Raw genomic sequence first — 21,079 nt, 5'->3', positions numbered from 1 at the left:
TGACCAGACCAGTCAAGCTCCGCATTCAAGAACATCTGTCAAAGGTTAGGAATAGAGTTACAGAGGCACCACTTACACAGCATTTCATCCAGTTCCACCAGAGTGCACGGGAAATGAAGTTTTCTTTACTCAGAGTACTAAATAATAAATGAGTCCCAGACGCCCGTAGAGCACTCTTACAGTTGGAGGCAGAGTGGAGTTTTAGACTTAACACTATGGCTCCTAGGGGCCTGAATCAGGAGATGGATTTCACTCCTTTTTTGTAAAGGTGTAGGTCCCTTTAAGACCGTTGGGTGCAAATAATTGAATGACTTGGTTTTTTAGATTTTAGTGGTAAAGGAGTAGGTTTCTTTAAGACTGTTAGGTGTAATTGCATGACTTGACAGTTTGTGTAATTGAATGACTTGACATTTTGTATTTAAACCCTGAGTTTAAGGGCTACGTCACACTGTGAGATAATGCAAAAGAAGATGCATTGAATTTGAAAGGAAACGAGGGTACTGTAAGTAGTTTTGCCATGATATGCACTAAGTGCCTGTGATCCGTGTGACCATTGATGTTGTATTGAGCATTTAAAATGGTTCTATGTACTGAATTTATATGTACATATATGTAATTGATTGCAAGCACTGATATGCTTCAATATGAGGAATTGCATGTTGGTGCAAACTTTCTGATTAGAATTGTATATCCTTCAGGCACACAGTAAAGGCTGGTGAAGAAGCAAGGTGCTGCGAAACGGGAAAACACCAAGGCCGGCAAACCCGTTGCCATCTTCCCACCGGGAGCTCACCCCCTCAGGGGTAGCTCGCTGGTTGGGAAACTGCACCGAAGGGGTGTTGCGGTAATGAAGATCATGTGCACACCGCAAAAATATAATGGAATACAATGTAATTTCTACTGCTGCAATTTAATCGTTGAGAAAGATTCTAGGAATGTACATTGGTTGATATAAATTATCTTACATGGTCTTCTTGGAGTGGGTTCTCCTTTCTTTGATGTTATTCAACTGAAGACCATTCCCTCTTGATACAGCGACTTAGGAAAATGGTATGACAGGAAGGCTTAAACTTCATCTTCCCATAAGCCATGGTTCCTGTCTGAATCAGACAGACTTAACCAAACTATTCACTCAATGCAAAGCTGTTGGTAGGGTTGCTAATTTCAAATTGGGAAATTCCTGAAGTTTTGGGGGGCCCTAAATATAGCAGGAGGCCAGAGTTTGGGGAGGAGAGGGAGCCAAGGGGGTATAATGCCGTAGAGTCCATCCTGAAAAGCAGTCATTTTCAGGAGATCAGCTGTAATTCTAGGAGATCTCCATGCCCCACCTGGAGGTTGGTAACACTAGCTGCTGGTGTTGCTTGGATGAAGGAAGAGACAAGACTTCATACTGTAACAAATTAAGATCAAATCTAGGAAGACTGTGACAAAAAGGGTCTGTGACAAAATTTGAATTAATATTTGGATATTCCATATATCTAGACATAATTCTGCAGCACAATACAGTAGCTCCTTGCCATTGTGGATTCATGAGTAATGATTTAACTTATTCTTGGTCTGGAGAGCACTCACACAATGTGGTCCCTGGCCTGTTTTTACTCCTGTCATGCCATCACTGTAATTGTTGTATTGTTAAAGTTTGCAGAAGAACCTTGCCTTTTCCATTTGCGCTGACACCAGGAACATATTCCCCTATGAATGGTGAGAGTTTAACTGTACAAGAAATGAGGAGCATGGATTTGAATTTGTTTATTTGCTTATTTCATTTCTACCCCACTTTGTCTCCAATGGGGACCCAAAGAAGTTTACACTCTCCCCGATTTTATCTTCACAACAGGCCTCTGAGGAGGTAGGCTAGGCTGAATGTGTGTGACAGGCCCAAAGTCACCTAGCAAATTTCCATGGCAGATCAGGTATTCAAACCTGAGTCTCCAAGATCCTTCTCTGACACTCTAACTGCTATACCACATTGGCTCAACACTTAATTTCATGACAAAATTTACTTCAAAAGTCAACCTCTAATGAGAATTTGAATCTTAATACTGTTACTCAGTGCAAGCATGTTATATCATAAAAGCCTAATCCTACAAGAAATAATTCCCATGGCTTGCAGCCAGACTCAATTTCATTAGAATCTGTAGTATAGTAGCTTTAACTCCTTTCTGTAAGGAGTCTCACTGTAGAAGGAGTTCATAGGCATGTGGGAATAGAAAAAGACCATAAAACAAAAAACACCTGAAAGTTATCCACTGCTATAAAGAATGTGAAAACTTCTTTAATTAACAAATAATCAAATTCTAAGCACAGTTATTGCAGTCAATACTCACATTCATATCTGTAGCAGGGGGAAAGCATCTACTAGAAGGTCGCTGTTTAATGGTTGCCACTCTTGAGTCCATAGCTGCATTGTCTGGAATTCTTGATGGCTTGGAAACTGGTACTATTTCATCTACTTTATCTGTAACATAGAAATATTTGCTAAAATAAATCTAATTTGTCCAAAAACTGAAACTCTAAATATTGCAATATTAAATAAGGAATTTAACTTTTTAAAAAGATGCAAAGAAAAAGGAGATTTTGGCATTTTAACAAGGCAATGCTTGAGCATCGTAAGTCGTGCAAGCCGAGCACTTTCATTGCTGCTGCGTCACATGCATGCTTTAGTTTTGTGCCTGCATGCATTTAATGTTTACTTAGTGTGACTCGAAAAACAATCCTCTTCTTCAAACCTTCAAAATGTGAAGGGAAAATATCTATATAGAAACGGAAAGAAGACCTTTAGAAATAGTATACCTGCAGAGCACTGTTCCATACAGCAGTCACCAGAATTTTAGCGATATTTTAGACAACAACAGGAATGGTTTTGAGTGCTCTTACCCTTTTAATTATTTTTGAAATATCTCCTGCTGTTAGCTTATTAGACAAAACGACCTAACATTACTAAACCAGCACTTTTTAATAGATTACAAATATACAAGTGCTTCATAATTTAGTATTTGCACAGACTTCTGAACATTAACTGCATTTTATTTAGGTCTAAGGAGGGAAAATTAACATCTCCAATATTACTTCCTCATATGCCTGGTAATTAGTATCTCAGGGCTAATTCTCATAGCCACATGGCTAGTACTGAACCATTTTCTTTCAGCCAATTACAGTTTCCCTGCATTTAGCCTCTGAGGAATTGGTCATACCAGACTTTCATCATGGGCTCACATGCAGCAAAATCTTTAAAGGATATATTAGTTGATGGATACCAAATTAAATTCTGTGATTACGATAAAAGTTAAGGTATGACCACTTCACTATGGGCAAAGGAAGGCAAATTAATGTAGGCTGGAGAAAACAACTCCACATGAACAAAGTTGAAGAAAGAATAGGCCCTCATCTTTAAATGACAAGGCAAAATAGAGGCCAGCAACATACATTTTATGTATGAATGTTATGGTTTAAGAAAAGTGTTTTCCAATAGCAACGATGTGGGACATCCTAATTGCAACCACAAAGCAAAATAAATGTAACTGATACTTTTTTTTAAGTCGCAAGATTTTTAAAATAAAAAATTAGACTGTAACTAGATTATAGCATTACAATGTGCATAACTATCTTAATCTTCAAAATAAGGCACTCCTTTAATCTAAGATCACATCAATTCAATCTGCACTTGGAGTAAAACTCAATCCCATCCTATAATAAAGTCATTAATTCTGTCTTTGCCACATTTTCTGTATTAACTTCTAGACCATGAAACTTGTTCATTATTTATCAACTACATACAGTACATCTGTCCCAATTTTCTACACGTATTTCCACCCATGCAGAGTGTTTTACTTAGATATCTGTTCTCAGTTCCTCACTGCTGAACAGCATATTCAACACCTAAGAATGTGGTTTGGAATGGGACACAGGCAAAGGGATTCTTAAGTAGCTCATCTAGTTAAATGCAGAGATGCATCCCAGTCCAGAGCCTCATATATGCTGCAGGTTGCATAAGCAGTTCCTGCATGTGTGGGCTTTTGCAGATGTAGCACCAGGATGCCTCTGCTACTGAACGGAATGAAGAAGATCGTGTAGCTGGGGAGAGTTCTGTGCATGCATCAGAGCCCTCAAGATCACAAAACAACAACAACCACAACAACAACCACAACAACCACAACAACAGGATCAGGGCAATGGTTAAAGAAGAGGAACCACACTTCTCTAGCTGAAAACATAACTGTCATGGGAAACAACATTCTCTGTTATCAGGAAGGCTCAATATAAACTGATGATGCCATAGAACTGGACAATGTAAGAGAGTGGCTTACTACTAAACATCAATATCTGCTCCCTATATTCTATATTTTTACTTGATTATTTAAAATTGAAAATATTGCATAAAATTTATACTGAATTTAACAATAATCCAAACTGTGTTCCCAACTATGACTGAAGCTTTCTGGTATGCAGCAAAACACAAACCTCAGTGATTTCATATTTGACATGTGGATATGCTGACATATCTACCAGCAGGAGATTTCATTGTAAGCCTCTTCAGCCCTGTTAATGATTTAGGTTCATTTGTGAAAGATTTTGAAGATGGAAATATTTGTTACTCAATGTCTGCAAACAATGTAAAATTCCACATAAAAACTCATCACCTTTATAACAGGACAGGTACACATAACTATATACCTAGCCGGACAATGAAAACTACAGGGACAGAATGAAGAGGCTTTGATAGACACTTGAAAAAACATGGACATATTCACTTAGAAGATGGAAAAACCATGCATACCTCTGACTACTGTTCTTGTAAGACACTGCTGGAAGACTGATCCCAGCAATGGACCTGACTACAATATCAGTCTTTTCTAACAAAATCTGACATTGATACCGTATATCCATTTGTGGGAAACTCTGTAGCTTGTTGATCTTAAAATTTTATTTCGGTTAGTTCCTTATTTCTCCTTACTCTGCAGTTTTCTCAATTCAAATTGTAGTTACTCTGTTCTTTTCCAATCATAGATGAGGATAGCTGATCAAGTTGGAATGGGGAAGGGAAAATGGGCCTTTGCTTAATAGAATAAAGAGGTATCTCAACTGAGCAGAAATTGTAACACTTAGAACTACTATGTGCCTGCCTGTAGGCTTGACACTTTGTTCTGGTTTTAAAATCAGCATACAGAAACAATAAAATGGGATGCATTAAATCCCAATAATGTAAATTTAGAAAACAAATCCAATATTTCCCTGTAATTTTATATTATGTATGAAGTCACTGGAGAAAAACTCAAACATATAAGTATTTGATAAGTTCTGCAGTATTTGCCAAATTATTAATATGCCACCCAATTCCAGCACACTCTTAGAGTGATGTAATACAAATAAATACATTTTCATTATATTGCAGAGTGAAGCTGCAAGGCCCTCTGGCCTTTTTGCTGAAGACTATCTTTTCAAACATACACAACGTAAGATTTAGGGCTAACTTTCAAAAAGCTGTGCAACTTGTGTTTGTGTAGGAGTTTTAAAACTAGGAACCTTAACAAAAGCTGTCAAACTGGACTTGATCATCAGGCTTGCTAGACGACATTTCGCTCTTGTCTTTAATACCATGTAATTTTGTTCGAATGTGTTTTCTTGCAGCAGCGAGAATGACTCTTACATGCTTGAATTTGAAATGTATTTATTTATAAAAGGTATCTGTAACATGTCAAACAAACAAACAAAAATAAAACAGGCACAGATGGGGCGCAACTGGGACACAGGTGCAAAAGGTCACACCTGACAGGGTGCATTTAAGGATACGGTCAAGACAGTACACCCATGGAAGTATTCTTAGTAAGAGTACATCTAACTCTAGTTTGTCTGAAGACATACATTTCAACCACAAATTGCGCCTGCAAAGTGCCTGCATCAGGGGTTAGCCCACACCAGCTGCATTTCAACATTAGCTCAGTCATTTAGCAAAAAGCAGCCACAAGCAAATCTTTCACTAAGGAACACATTATGGCTGGTTTGTACTGCAGCAAAATGCTTCCTGCTCCTATTTTGACCACCTTCAAATCTCAAAGAGGGTGGGGAGGAGAAAGACAGTCCAGAGATAGTTTGGATATATCCACAAACTTAGATTTAGGTATGGATTTGATAAATGTGCTTTCCTGACTCTTTAGGAAAGTTAGCTTATAGAAGCAGAACTGGGATGTCAAACAGGGTAGCAACCACTGTACACTTGGTTGCTAAAATTAGTGGCCTATATCCAAACACATTAAGAAAACTTAGGTGCTTAAGTTTTTGTAAGAGCAGCAGCAATTTTAGCCAATGCTCCCATCCTTCTGCAGATCACTGTATCTTCTTGAGGGTCTGCAAACCCTCACGTTTTGTTTAGGAAGATCCATAGACTGCAAAGGGAGGGGGAATCAGCAAAAATAACCATCCCCTCTTAAGAAAACTAAAGGACACTTTAAGTTTTCTCAGTTGCATTACTGGATATAGCCAAGATGTTTAAGCAATAATCTGGGATACCATTCATGGAAGTCAGTTTGCACTCCCCACATGCATATAAATATTTGTTTAATCCCACTGTGTCAAGCATCCCATAGAGAGGCAGTACCAACAGTAACAATAATAATTTCCCATAGTTCATTGTTCATTTGCCTTGCGTACTATGTTCACTATAGTTCCACTCAGACCACTCCAGCATCTGTAAATGAGGTGGTCTAAAGGGAGAGGGAAAAGTTCATATATTATCAGTGCACAGGTAATCTGTGATGCAAAGCTGCTTTTAAGACATTGTGGCACAGTACCCAACAGCATGTCATGACTCTTAAATTCTCAGGAGGTCTGGCTATGAGGAAGGTGGTAGCTTTGGCGTATACAATTAATGTCTGTGATACTACCAGGGATAGTTTCTCCCATGAATAATACTTCATTATGCAGGGAAAAAATTATATACAATAAACACATTGCTATTTTTAATCTTGTTCTTAGTCTTCAAACTCTCTCACAGGACAACTATGTTACCCACAAAACTGCCAGTTCACCCCCCCCCAAAGGAAAAAAAAGAAAAAAGAAAAAAAGAGGAGCTTTTGAAAGTGTAGTCTGTTCATGCGCCTACATAGGTCTTCTGGCACATTATTACACAGGTCACAAATGCTGAAATATAAGTACAGGCATGTTGCATATTATACAACTCTGCCAAGACATGTTATTTCCAAACAAGGGGCTAGAGATTAATCTGGTCAGACCCACAGAGGATAAGAATGATCATGATCCAAAAAGGCACTTACAGGCTAACCCCAACACCTCAGGCCAGCATGCCAGAAACACCAGGCAAATACTGATTGAACACAAACTTCTGAGGTGAATATTGCCAAGACCCACATACTTACCAAGAACTCCAGAATGCTTGCTCAGAGGGAATGGGGAGGGTAATGGAAAAAGAAAACTCAAAAAGCAGCTGTGTCCAGAAATGATTTGTATTTGTAAGAAAAGCAATGAATGTCTGGCACAGTGTAAAAAAATGCTCTCATGAAGCTAAAGTGAAAGAACAGAAGCAAATGTTCTTCAAATACCAGCAGCACACATTGTTAACAATGCAAATATAAACTACAAAATGTTAGACTAATCTAGTCAGCCAGAATACAATGTTAGCCAAATGTAGAAATGGTCAAGTTCTGCCACTCATGGCCTTATGGCTAAGAATTAAAAGGACAGGCACATTTAAAAAAAACCCTTAAAGTCCTATCACTAGTGTGATAAATTATTTCTTCTTCCCTCCCCCCTTTGTCTGACGCATGGGCATGGGCAACGAGGCCCGCTCTGTTATGGCTCTCTGCATTCGGCCACTGCGACGAGGCACTGTGGCTTGTGGTGTTTCTTGAGAGTCATTAATACCTTCATCCCCTGGTAAGTATGCAGTGGGCATTGCCACTGCATCCTCACCAGTCCATGTTGAGGCACTGGTTAACTCAACATGAGGGGCTGCTCTTTGGGAGATACGTGTTTCAAGGACCTGAGTCCTTGGCTGTTTTAGGAAAGCTAAAATCTCAGACAGGTAGTTATGAATGGCTCTTGTGGATGTAGCCACAATGCCTAGCTGCAATTCCATCCGGCCCATGGACTGTGACATGAGACCCATGGACTGTGCATGCTCCCTCTTGATATTTTCAAGCAGCTGCACAATCCTACTGTTGGTTTCCATCAATAACCTCTCCCCCTCGGTTAGCTGAGTCTGCCCTCTCCAACCCCGATCCCTAGGGACAGGCTGAACACCATGGTGCTCTTCGTTCATTCCATCATTTCCCTCCTCAGGAGAGTCACTTTCATACTGGGGAGTCCTACTGAGACACTGATCCCCTGGAGATTGTATGTCCATTGTACACTGTGGAGTCCTCTCTGGTGTTGGAAATCCCTCAAAATCTTCTCCAACATTGCTGTGCGTTTCAGATGATGACAATGGCCATGGCCAACTCTCTGTAGTTCTGGCTGGTGAGTCTTCATCAGAAGCTGGCACTGAGGATTCTTGCTCTTCTACAGGTGTGGATGGTGAGCTTCCTCTCTGGTGCCTGGGTTGTCCCGAAGATCCAGGAACCTCCCCATCTTGATCCCCAGTGACATCTGGCAATCAAATAGAGGAGCAACAACCACTGTATCTGAGGCCAGGAAGATGGAGGAATCTACATACATTGGACAACACACAGAAAGAAGCCAGTTGGGAAACCAGAGTGTTTGTGTTTGGGCAAAGAGTAGGGCAGTCTAAAGTTTAGAGACTGAATGGGGCAAGTAGCAGATGAAATTATTAACCACTATATATAATGCACACAGTCCTGCACCCACACACACAACTATGCTGGATCCCAAGGCATAACTTTCAATACACCTTATTGTGATTCTGAGAGTAAATGTCTGTGAACCTATCAAAAAGCTCACCTATGCATTGTAGTGATGTCACAGTCAGAAATCTCTGTGATGAACTTTGGGTCAATTTTCCAAGCGACCTGAGCTTCCTGTGGTGTCAGATGTGCTCCACCACTGGCTTGTGTGGCAGCCCTTGAAGCACTGCTTGCTATCTTCTCTTTTGTCCGGCGTTTCATCTCACCCTAAATCCCTTCCAGAATCATTGCCACAAAATCTATGTGACAATCCATCAAATATATCCTGTGAACAATGTCTCTGAGGTCTTTCCTATTTGACACATTTATTTCCTTTCTGTTATGTCTCCACCCCCTTCTGCTATTTCTAAATTGAAAATAATTATATAGTAGAGCATTGTTCACCAGGATGCTTTTTTATTGTTTGAAGATAATCTTTGCCATGTGCTTCCCCTGCTGACTTCTTGCCTGAGTACATTTAAGGGAAATATAAAACATGTGCTTCTGTATGTACAATGTAGTTTACAAAGAAAGGTTAAGTATTCCAAAGGGCATTTATCCAAGTATGTGGTTTAAGTACATATTTAGACTGAACCAGTTATGCACTAGAACACTTGAAAAATTATATAATTGATTAACTTTCTAATTAAACTGTCGTGTTCTGCACTCAGTGGATTGGATCCAGACTAAATATTCCAATAGCAGAATGGAATTTTCTGCCTCCCCCTTCACTGCAGCCTACTGATCACCACAACATGCTGCTCCTGAGAGACAGGGAACCCTGATGAATGACATGAGAGGAATCTGCAGAAGGGGGGATATGGTAGAAATCTGGATCCAACCCTATATATTTTTGTAGCCTTAGTGAGGAACATGAACAATCTTAAAATGGAAAAATTAAAACAAACCTTCTGCCTCTGAGAAAATTTAGCCATTTACATTTATCTGAAATGTCCACTGGAATGATGATGATAATCACTGCCTCAAGAAACCATATATCCCATTCTCAAGATGACATGTATGAACAGCATTATTCTCATTAAGGCTGTCTGTTCAACAACAATGAATACTGCTATTTACTACACTGGTGAACTGGTTGCTTTGTGTGGTTAATGCTAGGATGCTTCCTTCCACTTTACTGAAACTCAAACTGTATTTGTATTTTGTTAAGTGTAACTCCTGCTCATTGACACACACCACATGCTGCTCTTATGAACTTGATTTGGAGATATGTACTTGCGTCAGAGGGACATGGGTGTATGTATGTGCCAGATTAAGAAAACTTTTTCTTTTATGGATCATTTTTGATATAGTATCACATATTTTAGAGGTGGAGAGAGAGATGTTCCAGGTGATTCCCAGAGACAACTCTTTGCTCCAAAGTCTGAACCCCATCACCATAAGTCCATCAAAAATACACTGTACATTTCATAATTCAATATAACTTAAAATTTAACCCCAATAATTATTATGCTGTGAGCATCGATACAATCTCTCCATCTAGTAATTAAAGTATTCACATTCAAAGTATTCTTGTTTTGCTTGTGTTGGGATAGACTGTCCAGTTGCATGTTTATGGAAAGTGAGGATGACACTGTATTTGTACATAATGTATGGTCCTTATGAAAATGGATGTGGGGACAAAGTGGCATGCAAGCCTTTGATATTCTACTGCATGGATATTCTGAAAGGGAATTAATGAGGTAGTGTCAATGTAATACCCGCTGCTCTGGAATTTTTATTCACACCTTTGTTCCACCAGTACAGCAAGAGCTGTGACCAGTGATTCCAAACAGAGGTTATGATGTAAGATATTGAAATCCATTCCCCACAATTCGCTGTTAGGATACATATATCTGGGATCTCTTTTAATTAAGATGAGTAAAGAGCAGATTAAAAACTTTGACTGACTTTCCAGTGTATTGATGGCCTACTAATCACTTGTGAGCAAAATGGCCCAAGAATTTACCTGCCTTCTCTTCCGTCTTATTGGTCTAGAAAATTTCATTAGGGTGTCATAAAATATTTATATTGAGGAAATAAGTATTTTAAAATGGTTGTACATTATGGCGGCGGGGGGGGGGGATCTTCCACATTGTTATGCTAATGCTATCTGTTTTTAATGTAATGCCTCCAGTCATGCCCCAGCATGTAATAACTGTGAAGTCCTGACTGCTACATCACATTGAAATTATAGAGTCTGACTTCCTATGAAAGAATAACACTGGACAGCAAAATTAAATTCTGGCCCCAACAACCTTGATGAGACAATGACTCCTCACAATACAGCCATTGGCCACCCCTGCTTTAGAGATGGGACTTGTTATGTCATTGCATATACTAAGGCAGGCATTTCCCACATATGGAAATTTCCTTTTTCTGATATGAGCATTTAGAACAGACCCAGAAAAGTAAATAGTGGAACTGATGAAATAATAAACAAAACGTAACCCAACCCCAAATGATTTGTGAATATTGCAAGATAAGTAAAGTTTTAACATTCTGTGTGTACCTTGTAATTATTTGTTATTCATATTCATGGTTCACCTGCCAGTAGCGTCTGAATCCAATTTCACAAATTTTAAATATAAGTTTATCATCCAGAAACTGTTTGAATGTCTGCAGAAACATTTTTCCATTAAAATATTTCAGCTTCTTAAGTACAGACAAGAATCAATATTATCTGGCATGGTGGCCAACAACACAAATAACAAATACAGAAAATGTGTAGTTTGTAAAAAAAAAAAAAAAGACCTAAAAGCATTTTCTGACACTACTGTTGAATACTTATGAATCATGAATACATTCTAAGATATTGAAATTGATTTGTTTAACCTGACATTAACCAAGAAGGGGTTGAATCAAGAGATAACATTATTAACAACAAAAAGTTCAACAACCTCCCATTTTCAATTTTTATTTACATGGGGCACAGGGAAGAAAAATAATGTTGTAAGCATGACAAACTGATTTTCATTCAATCCATAATAGTCAAGGCAACTTAGGATAATGGTAGTCATCCATCTGTAGAATCCTTTTCTTGCTGTCTATAGGTTGACCTGATAAAGGTCAGGGCTGGAACTTGTTAAGATGATAACACCAGCTGCTATGTTGGTGGTGTGGAAAAAGTGTATTTGGTAGAATGGAGGCAATGGAAATTGGATATGCCTAGACACTATAGTACGGCTCAACAGCAGGACTGGATGGTTTGCTTCACTGATAATTAAGTCGATTTCTCTCCTAAATTAGGTGCCTCATAATGCAATCTTTATTTCATAAGTTTGCCAAGAGGCTTGTTGCCTTTGTATGAGGAGCATAAAAACATGGTGAACTACAGGGATCTAATGTCAATAAAAATATATTATGTTAATTAGCTTACACATTTTTCTTCTTCAAATTTAGTTTCACTACTACATTAACTTGTGGCCATGCTCAATGGGATGACAAATGAGAAGAGACTAGGGAACAACTTATGCCTAGTGCAGATATAACACTGCTGCTTTCTTCATCATGGGCAGTGCTAGTAGAGATAATAATTGTTATTTATTAGTAGTAATAATAATAAAATCAGCTGCCTTTATAAAAACCTGAAATAGTTGAACCATACAATAAAAAAACTCATTATCAATGCAAAATCAAAACATAATATTCTAAATGGAATTAAAATATTAAAGAAGGAAATTAAACTGGATGTAACACTAAAATACAGTTAAAGCCAATATGCAAAGAGAAAGGAAGAATTAATGCCAAAGACAGGACGAGAAAGGTGCATCTGCTCATGGTTCACCCCTCAATCTCTTACCTATGGTTAAGAGATCAGCAGCATTATATCTACACTGAGCCTCAGACCCCCATCTCTCTTATTATTGCCACTTGAATAATCAATATCTTTTCCAGTAGGTGCAAACACAATAGTATATTTCTTTGAAAGGAATATGGCTTTACGGCTTTATAAATATGGGCTCATGAATATTTCATAGTTTCAGTTTGTTCCAGCATGCAGAGTTCTCTACTATAAAGTAGTATTTGAGGGGAAAGACAGGTCTGTATCGAGAACCTGGTAGTTTAGGACCTTTTGATCTTTTAGTTTTCATCCCATTTTTTTAAAAATTCAAAACAAAAATTCCAGACAGTGATTTTGGTTTCTCTCAATCAGTCTAATGACATAATTTTATTTGAAACCAAGTGGACTGTTAAAGGGGCACATGCAAAGTGGCAGTGTTAGAATTCACATAATCCCTCTCCTCTGTGTAATCAGATGCATCGTTTATATCTCTGGTGAAGTAAACAACTGGAGCATTCATCTGGGCATGCTGTAATGACAACTTCATATACATGATGCACCCTCCTGCCTTTTCTGATGTGGTGGTTTGCATCAAAAGTTGTAACTTCTTCAGGGAAGCAAAACGATAGCCTTTATATATCTTTTTTACATTTGTTCATTATCTGTAGTTTGATCTTTCCCTGCTCTGCTGAATAATCTGTTCTGGACGTTCTGGATAGGATGTCTGTCAAATGTTGTCAATAGAACTATACCAGCTCCACAGATGTATGATTAGGACCATGGTGTTGGAATGCTGTTGGCTCCTTGTATCACAAAATATCATTATCACATTCACATGGCTATAGCACCCTGAGATTGTCAGTAAATGCAGAACACAATGCTTGATTTATTTTTGGTTTTAAATCCACATTTCTAGTTGTAGAAATCATGAACTTGTGGAAAGAGTACAGACTACACTGTACTTTTCATAATAAGAAATGTTTGTTAAAGAAAAAGTACTTAATTTGATTCATTGAGAATACTTGAGTTGTATGCCCATGTTCAGTCTTACCTGTCACTTGTATTGGAACCTCATCCCTACCCCAAGGTGTGCTGCTCTCAGAAGGTTCATCCTTTTAAGATTCCACCAGATTTTTCACTTCCACTATTGAATCACTTTGTTTCCTTATATATTCTTCCTCTCCCACATGAAAAGTAGGAGGAATGTGTCTTCTTGCTGCCAGATACGTAGATAGTTCTTTGGGCACAACAAATGTAGTTAGAAACAAAACAGCTGCAGCAGCACACTTGAGGAACTTCTTGGATCCTGGAACTGCACCTCTGCATTTGGGCCCATGTTTGCAATTGACCCCTTCATGCTGGTATACTGTTCAAGTTGCTTAGAACAGCTAAAAGTTTTTAAATACCTAGAACAGATACAGACAGAAACTGTGCCAGAACCAGTAATTTGTACAAAAACTGGGTGCAATATTCATTGCACCTTCATGTTGTAGCTTTATCCATGTTATCTTCATAAATGAACTATATTCACTTATTTGCAAGTGCATTTTTCACACTCTTTCCTCAGTGCACCTACTTAATGTGCTATAGACAACCAAGGACAAGCTATACATATAGACATCCTGGGCCTTTGAGGCTTGCTGACTACACAATGTAAAGTTCTGTAGAATTCCTTCACAACCTAAAGTTCTATATAAATCCTACAATACTAAGTGTAAAAATCAATCTGCTGAAGTAATCAGCAGGTTCTAGCTCTCATATCTCATGTCAGAGTAAGACTGCAGAATCCAAAATAGATTATTTTCTCAGTAGTATAAATTCAGCATAGTAAATTTATTCAACACAGTAAAAATGAGTAAACCAGTAAAATATCCCATGGTATCTCCTATGTGCTAGGAAACAAGGAACAACTTTTAAAAACCCCTGCTGTTGACAAAGTACTCAGTTATGTCTAAATATCAGAACACAAGTACACACTTAAAAGTCATCTAAAATTCTGTGCATTTCTTAAAAACATTGTCAGTTTCCTCTACAGGTAGACATTGTAGTGACAGTAGGCAAAAGCATTTATTTCACTTCGTCCCAGAGTAAAAAAGCCATTTTTAACAGATAAATAGGAGGAAGTGCATGGTGAGGAAAGGGAAGAGTGGACTGGGAATATGATGAAGAAAATCAAACTTCATTGATTTCAACTGGGGAAACTTAAGTCAATGCTTATCTTTCCCAATGAAATCAAAGGAAAGCATTTTTGCTGCTTCTACTCATGATGTTTCAATGACAGTTTAAATGTATGATGACTTTGATATTTTTCTTATTTCTTATAAAGGAATAGGAAAAATAAAGATCTCTTCCACAATACTGAAATACCTTCTTAATAAAAGACACTGACAGTGCCATCCTAAACATAGTTATATCCTTCTAAATCCACTTACATCACTGAGTTTAGAATGGGGTAATGTTGCTTAGAATGAAATTGCTTAGGATGGAACTGGTTCCCAAATGGTACATGTAATATTTCAAACTCTGGCTAATATTTTTATTTTTGAAATGACAGTATCTGGGATCCAAAGAGTACACATGGAATAAATTCCTCCACAAGTAAGTAGGACACTGTTGAGCTCTATTCCCAGCTGCAGTCTGTGCTGTGTGTTGGATGCTGACTAGCAGGTCACCTGGACTTCCTAAAAGGCTTTTTGGAAGATACAAATGGCTGCTGCAGGGACAGGAAGCTCAAAATGTCCTGGAGTACGCATGGTAGACACTTTGCAGTCCTTAAGACCTCATTCCAAACATACAATTTTAAACATGAATGCTTCTCATGTTTAGGACATTGTGCATGAATTTTAATTAAAGCTTCAAAAATAAGTCACTTTCATTTGGCTGGTATTTTTACTTGCCTTTTGGCTATTAAAAATAACTAGGCATAGTAAAGCAATTTCTTATCATGTAATAACTTAAGAGATAATTTTAAAAGACATGGCAACATGTGGCTATCCAAGTTCTTAAAGACTGAATCTATAAATCAATTTAACTGAGGTAGAGGTTTGCTGTCTGGTATGATTCTGTTCCAAATCTAATTTCCAAATATGTTTTTGGATTGCAGACTGCATATTCAAGTTTAATTTTAAATCCAAACAAATAACACAAAATGTAAACAACACAGGATATTAGGCATATATGTACACTGTGCAGCCACACTGTTTTAAATATTTATAATACTTATGTGATTTTAATTCTGTTTTTAAGTGTATGTATATCTTCATGTTTTATATCGTATGTAATCCGCCCTGAGCCTGCTATTACAGGGAGGGCGGAATATAAATCAAATCAAATCAAATCAATCAATAAATAAAAACAGCTCTTAAACAGAATTATATCAAGCTGTTCATTTCAAATGCAGAGCAGGCATTTTATAGCTTGACCCATAACCCAATAAAGTCTAAGTACTGGGATTTAAGACAATATGGTTCCACTGATAAATCAAAAAGATTGTATCAGCTTAAAATGAGGTGTTTCATTTTTGGTAGATATGTCAGATGGTTAATCACATTTACTCAGCAATATCCATTGATAGTAATTAAATGTGTGGATTACTTGGCTAATTTATTTAACATGTATATGTCAAAACAAATTATGTGAGATTATTTATTTATTTATACTTTTAGACCCCACTTTTCCATGTGGCTCAAGATGGCTTACAATAATAGTTTTAAAAATTCCAAATTGAAACCAAGATAAAATAACAGACCCCAAATATCTCCCCCCTTAAAAGATGCCTGCCATTCACACCCCATCAAAAGCCCTGGCAAATAAGCATGCCTTGCAGCACATCCTGAACATCTTTGAGGAGGGGCTCCCCTCAGCTCCTCAGGGAGCCCATTCCACAGAACAGGAGCCACAATGGAAAAGGCCCAGGTGCTGGTCAATGTCAGACTGGTCACCCTAAGAGATGAGATAACCAGCAAATAGCTACCTGAGGACCAGAGTTGGTACACTGGAACATATGGAAGGAGATATGTGGGTCCCAGATCACAAAGAGCTTTAAAGGTCATGGCCAGCACCTTGAATTGAACTCTTTATTGCTCTATAGAGCATTTTAGCTATAAAACATGGATTCTCTCCATACGTGAAATGTAAATGTGTTTGAACATGTGTAATCTGTAGTGAATTTGGACCAGGAATGGATTGTAAAGTTGAAATGGCCCATGAGGAAGCTAAGCTGAGTGTCCATTGAGCTGTGAACCAGAACTGCATGAGCCAACTGAATCCTGGCCAGTGGCTCCGCTTGCTCATGGCTGCCAGGGGCCTTCAGAGCAGCAGCCTACTGAGAATATTCCCAGCATGTTAAATGGCCAGTCTGCCCCTGATCTGGGTTTTAGTCATGAGAAATATTTAGATAAGAAGCATACACTGGCAGACAAACTTATGGAATAGGGATCTAAAACTGACCCCCTCCCTCCAGTTTCCACATAACATTAATGAGGCCACGAGAGTGTGGAGAAACAACAATGAGGCAACTGTCTATCATATCAAGATTCAGCTCCAGTTACGAAGAGTTCACTTATACGCTCTTGTATGTCAACTTACATATTTTAAGATATTTTAATTGTTTTACCTTTTATGTAAATCATTTTGAAGATGATTGTGTTGAGCTATGACATATAAATACAATAAACAAACAAGTAAAAATCATCTCAGTATGGAATCAGAAATGTAGCTGTAATTCAAGTTAACCTATGGTTACCTGCTATACAAAAGTAGGCAAACAGTTCTAAATCATAGTTTACCAGCATACTTGGAAGCCCAAACCATGTAAACTATGCTTGGCACAAAATGCACATTTGGTATGTCTACACACTAAGCTGAACTGTAGCACAGAATGCATTGTAAATGATGCAGTCATAAAGTAGATGACAATTTTAGCATTATCTAAGCAACATCTTTTTAAGAGAACTGGAAATAAATGTATGTATTCCTTGCTATATACTATACTAGACTGCGACTGTAAGAGATAAAATGATGATTGACTTATATCCAATGGCTGCTTTGTGCTGATGGTGGGCACTTCTGCCAATGGGGAGGGCAATTTCAGCTGATCCTTTGAACCTTTGGGGCAGCATTGGGGATGTGTGCCCCAATGAGAGGGAAAGAACAGCAATGTCTTCTCCTGCAAACTATATTCTGAGTGTAGCTTTTATTGGAAACAAGCCAGTATATATAAATACTAATACAAACACCAATACTAAAATAAGAGGTTGGATCCAAAGTTCTACATCCCCCTTCCTGCTGCAGCTCATTATGCCCCTAAAATGTTGGTGTTGGGGGCTAGGGGACTCTGGAACAGCATGGAGGGCAATATGGGGTCTATATTAGGAAGGAGGAATCAGTAAAATTATCTATCCCATTTTTTATCCTAACCTTCCTCTCATGAGCTTAAAACAGTGTATATGAATTGTCCCTCTTCCTTTCTATCCTCACAACTTATGATGTAGTTTGGGCTGAGAGGTTGTGACTGGCCCGCAATCACACACTGAGCTTCATGGCTTAATAAGAATTTGAATCTAGGTCCCCAGCTTTCTAACACCAGCACCACTAGATCTCTATACCTCCCCACTTCCGCTAGCAAAATTATCCTATCAGCAGAAGGCAATCCAATAGTTTTACCAAACTTCTGTGCTACCACTTTAAACACCTACTAATATAATCATATGACTCATAAAATTATTCTGCATACTAAAAAGGGCTCTGGCAATTACCATGTAAGCTTGAGTAACACAGTTTCACTCCATTGCATATTCACATATTAGTAAAATATCATACAACTCAAGGATAGAAAACTGACAGATATTCTTTTTAGCATGCTAGATAACCCAATTTTTCTTAAACATTTTTTTTTACTAAGCCTTAAGATAGCACCAAGGCCTCTTGGGCTGGATTCTCACATTTCTGCACTTAACACTAATTTGAACACTATCCAGTAGTCCCTCCCTACATCCTCTTCTAACCAAATTTAACATGGGAATGTTTGAAATTACTTCCTTTTGATTCCACTCTACTGGTGAGTTTAGGATCATGTTATTCAAAGATTTCAGCTGTCATTTTTTGTTACGACTTTTCTACTTTCTTAAAGAAAACGTCACAATAAATAAGTAAATTATATTTTTAAAACCCGTGCACAGTAAAAAAAAAGTCATGGTAAAATAACACTATTCTTGTTTTCTACTGCTGGATTATACTCCTATGTGATGTCTACCTTCAAATTAGGGTTGCCAGCTCCACATTGGGGTGTGAAACCTGGAGAAACCTGGAGAAAGTGGGGTTTGAGGAGGGAAAGGACCTTGGCATGGCATAATTCCATAGAGTCTACCCCCAAAAGTAGCCATTTTCTCCAGGTGAACTGATCTCTGTGGCCTGGAGGCCAGTTGTAATTCCGGGAGATCTCCAGCCACTACCTAGAGGCTGGCAACCCTACTCCAAATGCAGATTCCCAGAGGCAGATGAAATTCATAAAATAATGTGATGTGTGAATATATCCTTAAATGTGCCATACACTTGAAGGTTCATAATGCAAAAAATATTTTGCACAGCATAAGGAATAGTTATTAAAAAATTTAAAATTTCAAGAAAAATATTAAAAGGAAAAATGAAAATAGGATGGGAGAGGATAAGGAAATATACTTTTCCATCCTGGAAACAAGATGGTTTTGAAAAATAACAGCCATGGGTGGCAGCAAAGCATGTGGCATTTCAAAGAGCATATGAAGAGATGCATTTGGAAATGGTGTATCATGTTTTCAAACAGTGCCATTAAGTAATGTATTCATTAATTAAAATATGTATATCTCGCCTTTCCATTGGAAAAGATTCCAAGGTGGCTACAAATTAAAACTATTAGAACTAATTAAAATGTAATATAAAAAGAAGCCAGTTAAAGCAAATCAATCACACTAAATAACCAATTATCCAATCGCCACCCAAATAGAAGACAAGAATGAAGACATATTGGTCCCCCAAACATTCTTAATACCCACATTTTCACTGGTGACTGAAAGGCACTGAGGAGGATGGATGAATGGACTTCCTCTGAAAGGACATTCCATAGATGCAGTGGCACACTTGATAAGGCTCTGTCTCATAAGCCAACCTGCTACACCAGACAGCAGAGAGAGACAGAGCAAAGCCTCAGAGGTTAGGTTCATACAGCAGTTAACAGGAGGCAGTCCCTAAAATATCCTGGTTCCAGGCTATTTAGAGCTTTAAGCACAAGCACTTCAAACTGGGCCCAGAAACAAATAGACAGTAAACAAAGCTATTTTACATTTCACATGCCTTACAAAACTGGGCAAGCAAATAAAACAATCCACAAGATACCAAGAGATATTTATTTTAAAATTTTCATCACAAATGAACATGGAATTACTAACAAAAATAATAAGAAATGGCAGGAACGAGAGAACGCTGTTCACCTCCCTGGTACCTGAAAGAGAGAAAGGTGTTAAAAGCTTTGAAAATGCATTCGTTATGCAGCCCTTACACTCTGAATATATATTTTAAAAAATGCATTGTATTGACCGAGCTGCTCTTTTTTCAGCCAACAATTCCAGGAGTTCTTGCTGAAAAATGGCCACAAAAATATGACTTTGTTGAACACTTACGATTCCATTGCTTTATTTTCTCCTGCATGGCTTCTTCACTTGGATGGCAATGTCACCCTCAATAACTGTTCTGCAGTGAAGAAAGACAACTAAGTACTTTACATGTAGTGATGTAAAGCTAATTATAATTGTATGAATATTTGGGTCATTATAAACAGCAGTAAGAATGCCATCACAGAAGCGTGAAAAGCCCATGAATATTCACTACTGCTGACATTTCAACAACATTCCTGATTTTCAGCACCCAGTTTTGAAAATTTTGGATTTAGAGACACTTGGTACCTGTACCTATATCTCTTTGAGGTAGACCCGGAATTTCTCAGATAGTATTAGACATATTTAAAGATTTCTTCTCACAACAGTTATTTCATAGTTGATAGTTAATATTCTCATATATTAGAAAAATGAGTGAAATGTTTATTTGCTATGTCCATATAAATCTTGCTTTATCGTTATATAATCTCTTTAATAAATTACCAAAAGAGGGCAGAATAGTGACCCATGTAATATTTCAGTAAACATGTACTCTGTATATCTCCATAAAAATTTAATATTTCATATCCTAGCAAAGCTGAGATGTGTGAACTTAATTTTAAAAATGTCATTTGGTGTCACCAATTAGCACTTACTTACACAAATATCCTTCAGATTTTCCTTGTCAAACCAGTAGCTTCAGTATTTATCCATATTGTCCACTGTAAGATATTTGATGACGAAGACTTCCACGCAAAACCATGTGACATTATCCACAGATTTGAAGGTATGAGCTCTATTGAACTGGCGCT

At 37.8% G+C, this 21,079-nt stretch overlaps 1 protein-coding gene across 3 annotated transcripts in view; it reads right to left on the bottom strand.

Annotated features, from left to right (window-relative positions):
• Positions 1 to 21,079, bottom strand: part of SHANK2 (SH3 and multiple ankyrin repeat domains 2) — an 829,172-nt gene that overhangs the window by 70,678 nt on the left and 737,415 nt on the right. For all 3 annotated transcript variants that reach the window (XM_054971067.1, XM_054971065.1, XM_054971068.1), the window contains one exon: positions 2,328 to 2,458. In XM_054971067.1, the coding sequence (XP_054827042.1) occupies positions 2,328 to 2,458 (131 nt within the window). The remainder of the gene's footprint in view (positions 1 to 2,327; positions 2,459 to 21,079) is intronic.

The sequence above is a fragment of the Eublepharis macularius genome, chromosome 2, assembly GCF_028583425.1.
Source record: "Eublepharis macularius isolate TG4126 chromosome 2, MPM_Emac_v1.0, whole genome shotgun sequence".
NCBI classification, from domain to species: Eukaryota; Metazoa; Chordata; class Lepidosauria; order Squamata; family Eublepharidae; genus Eublepharis; species Eublepharis macularius.
The sequence above is the reverse complement of the archived record's forward strand: the minus strand, read 5'-3'. Positions and strand labels throughout refer to the sequence as shown.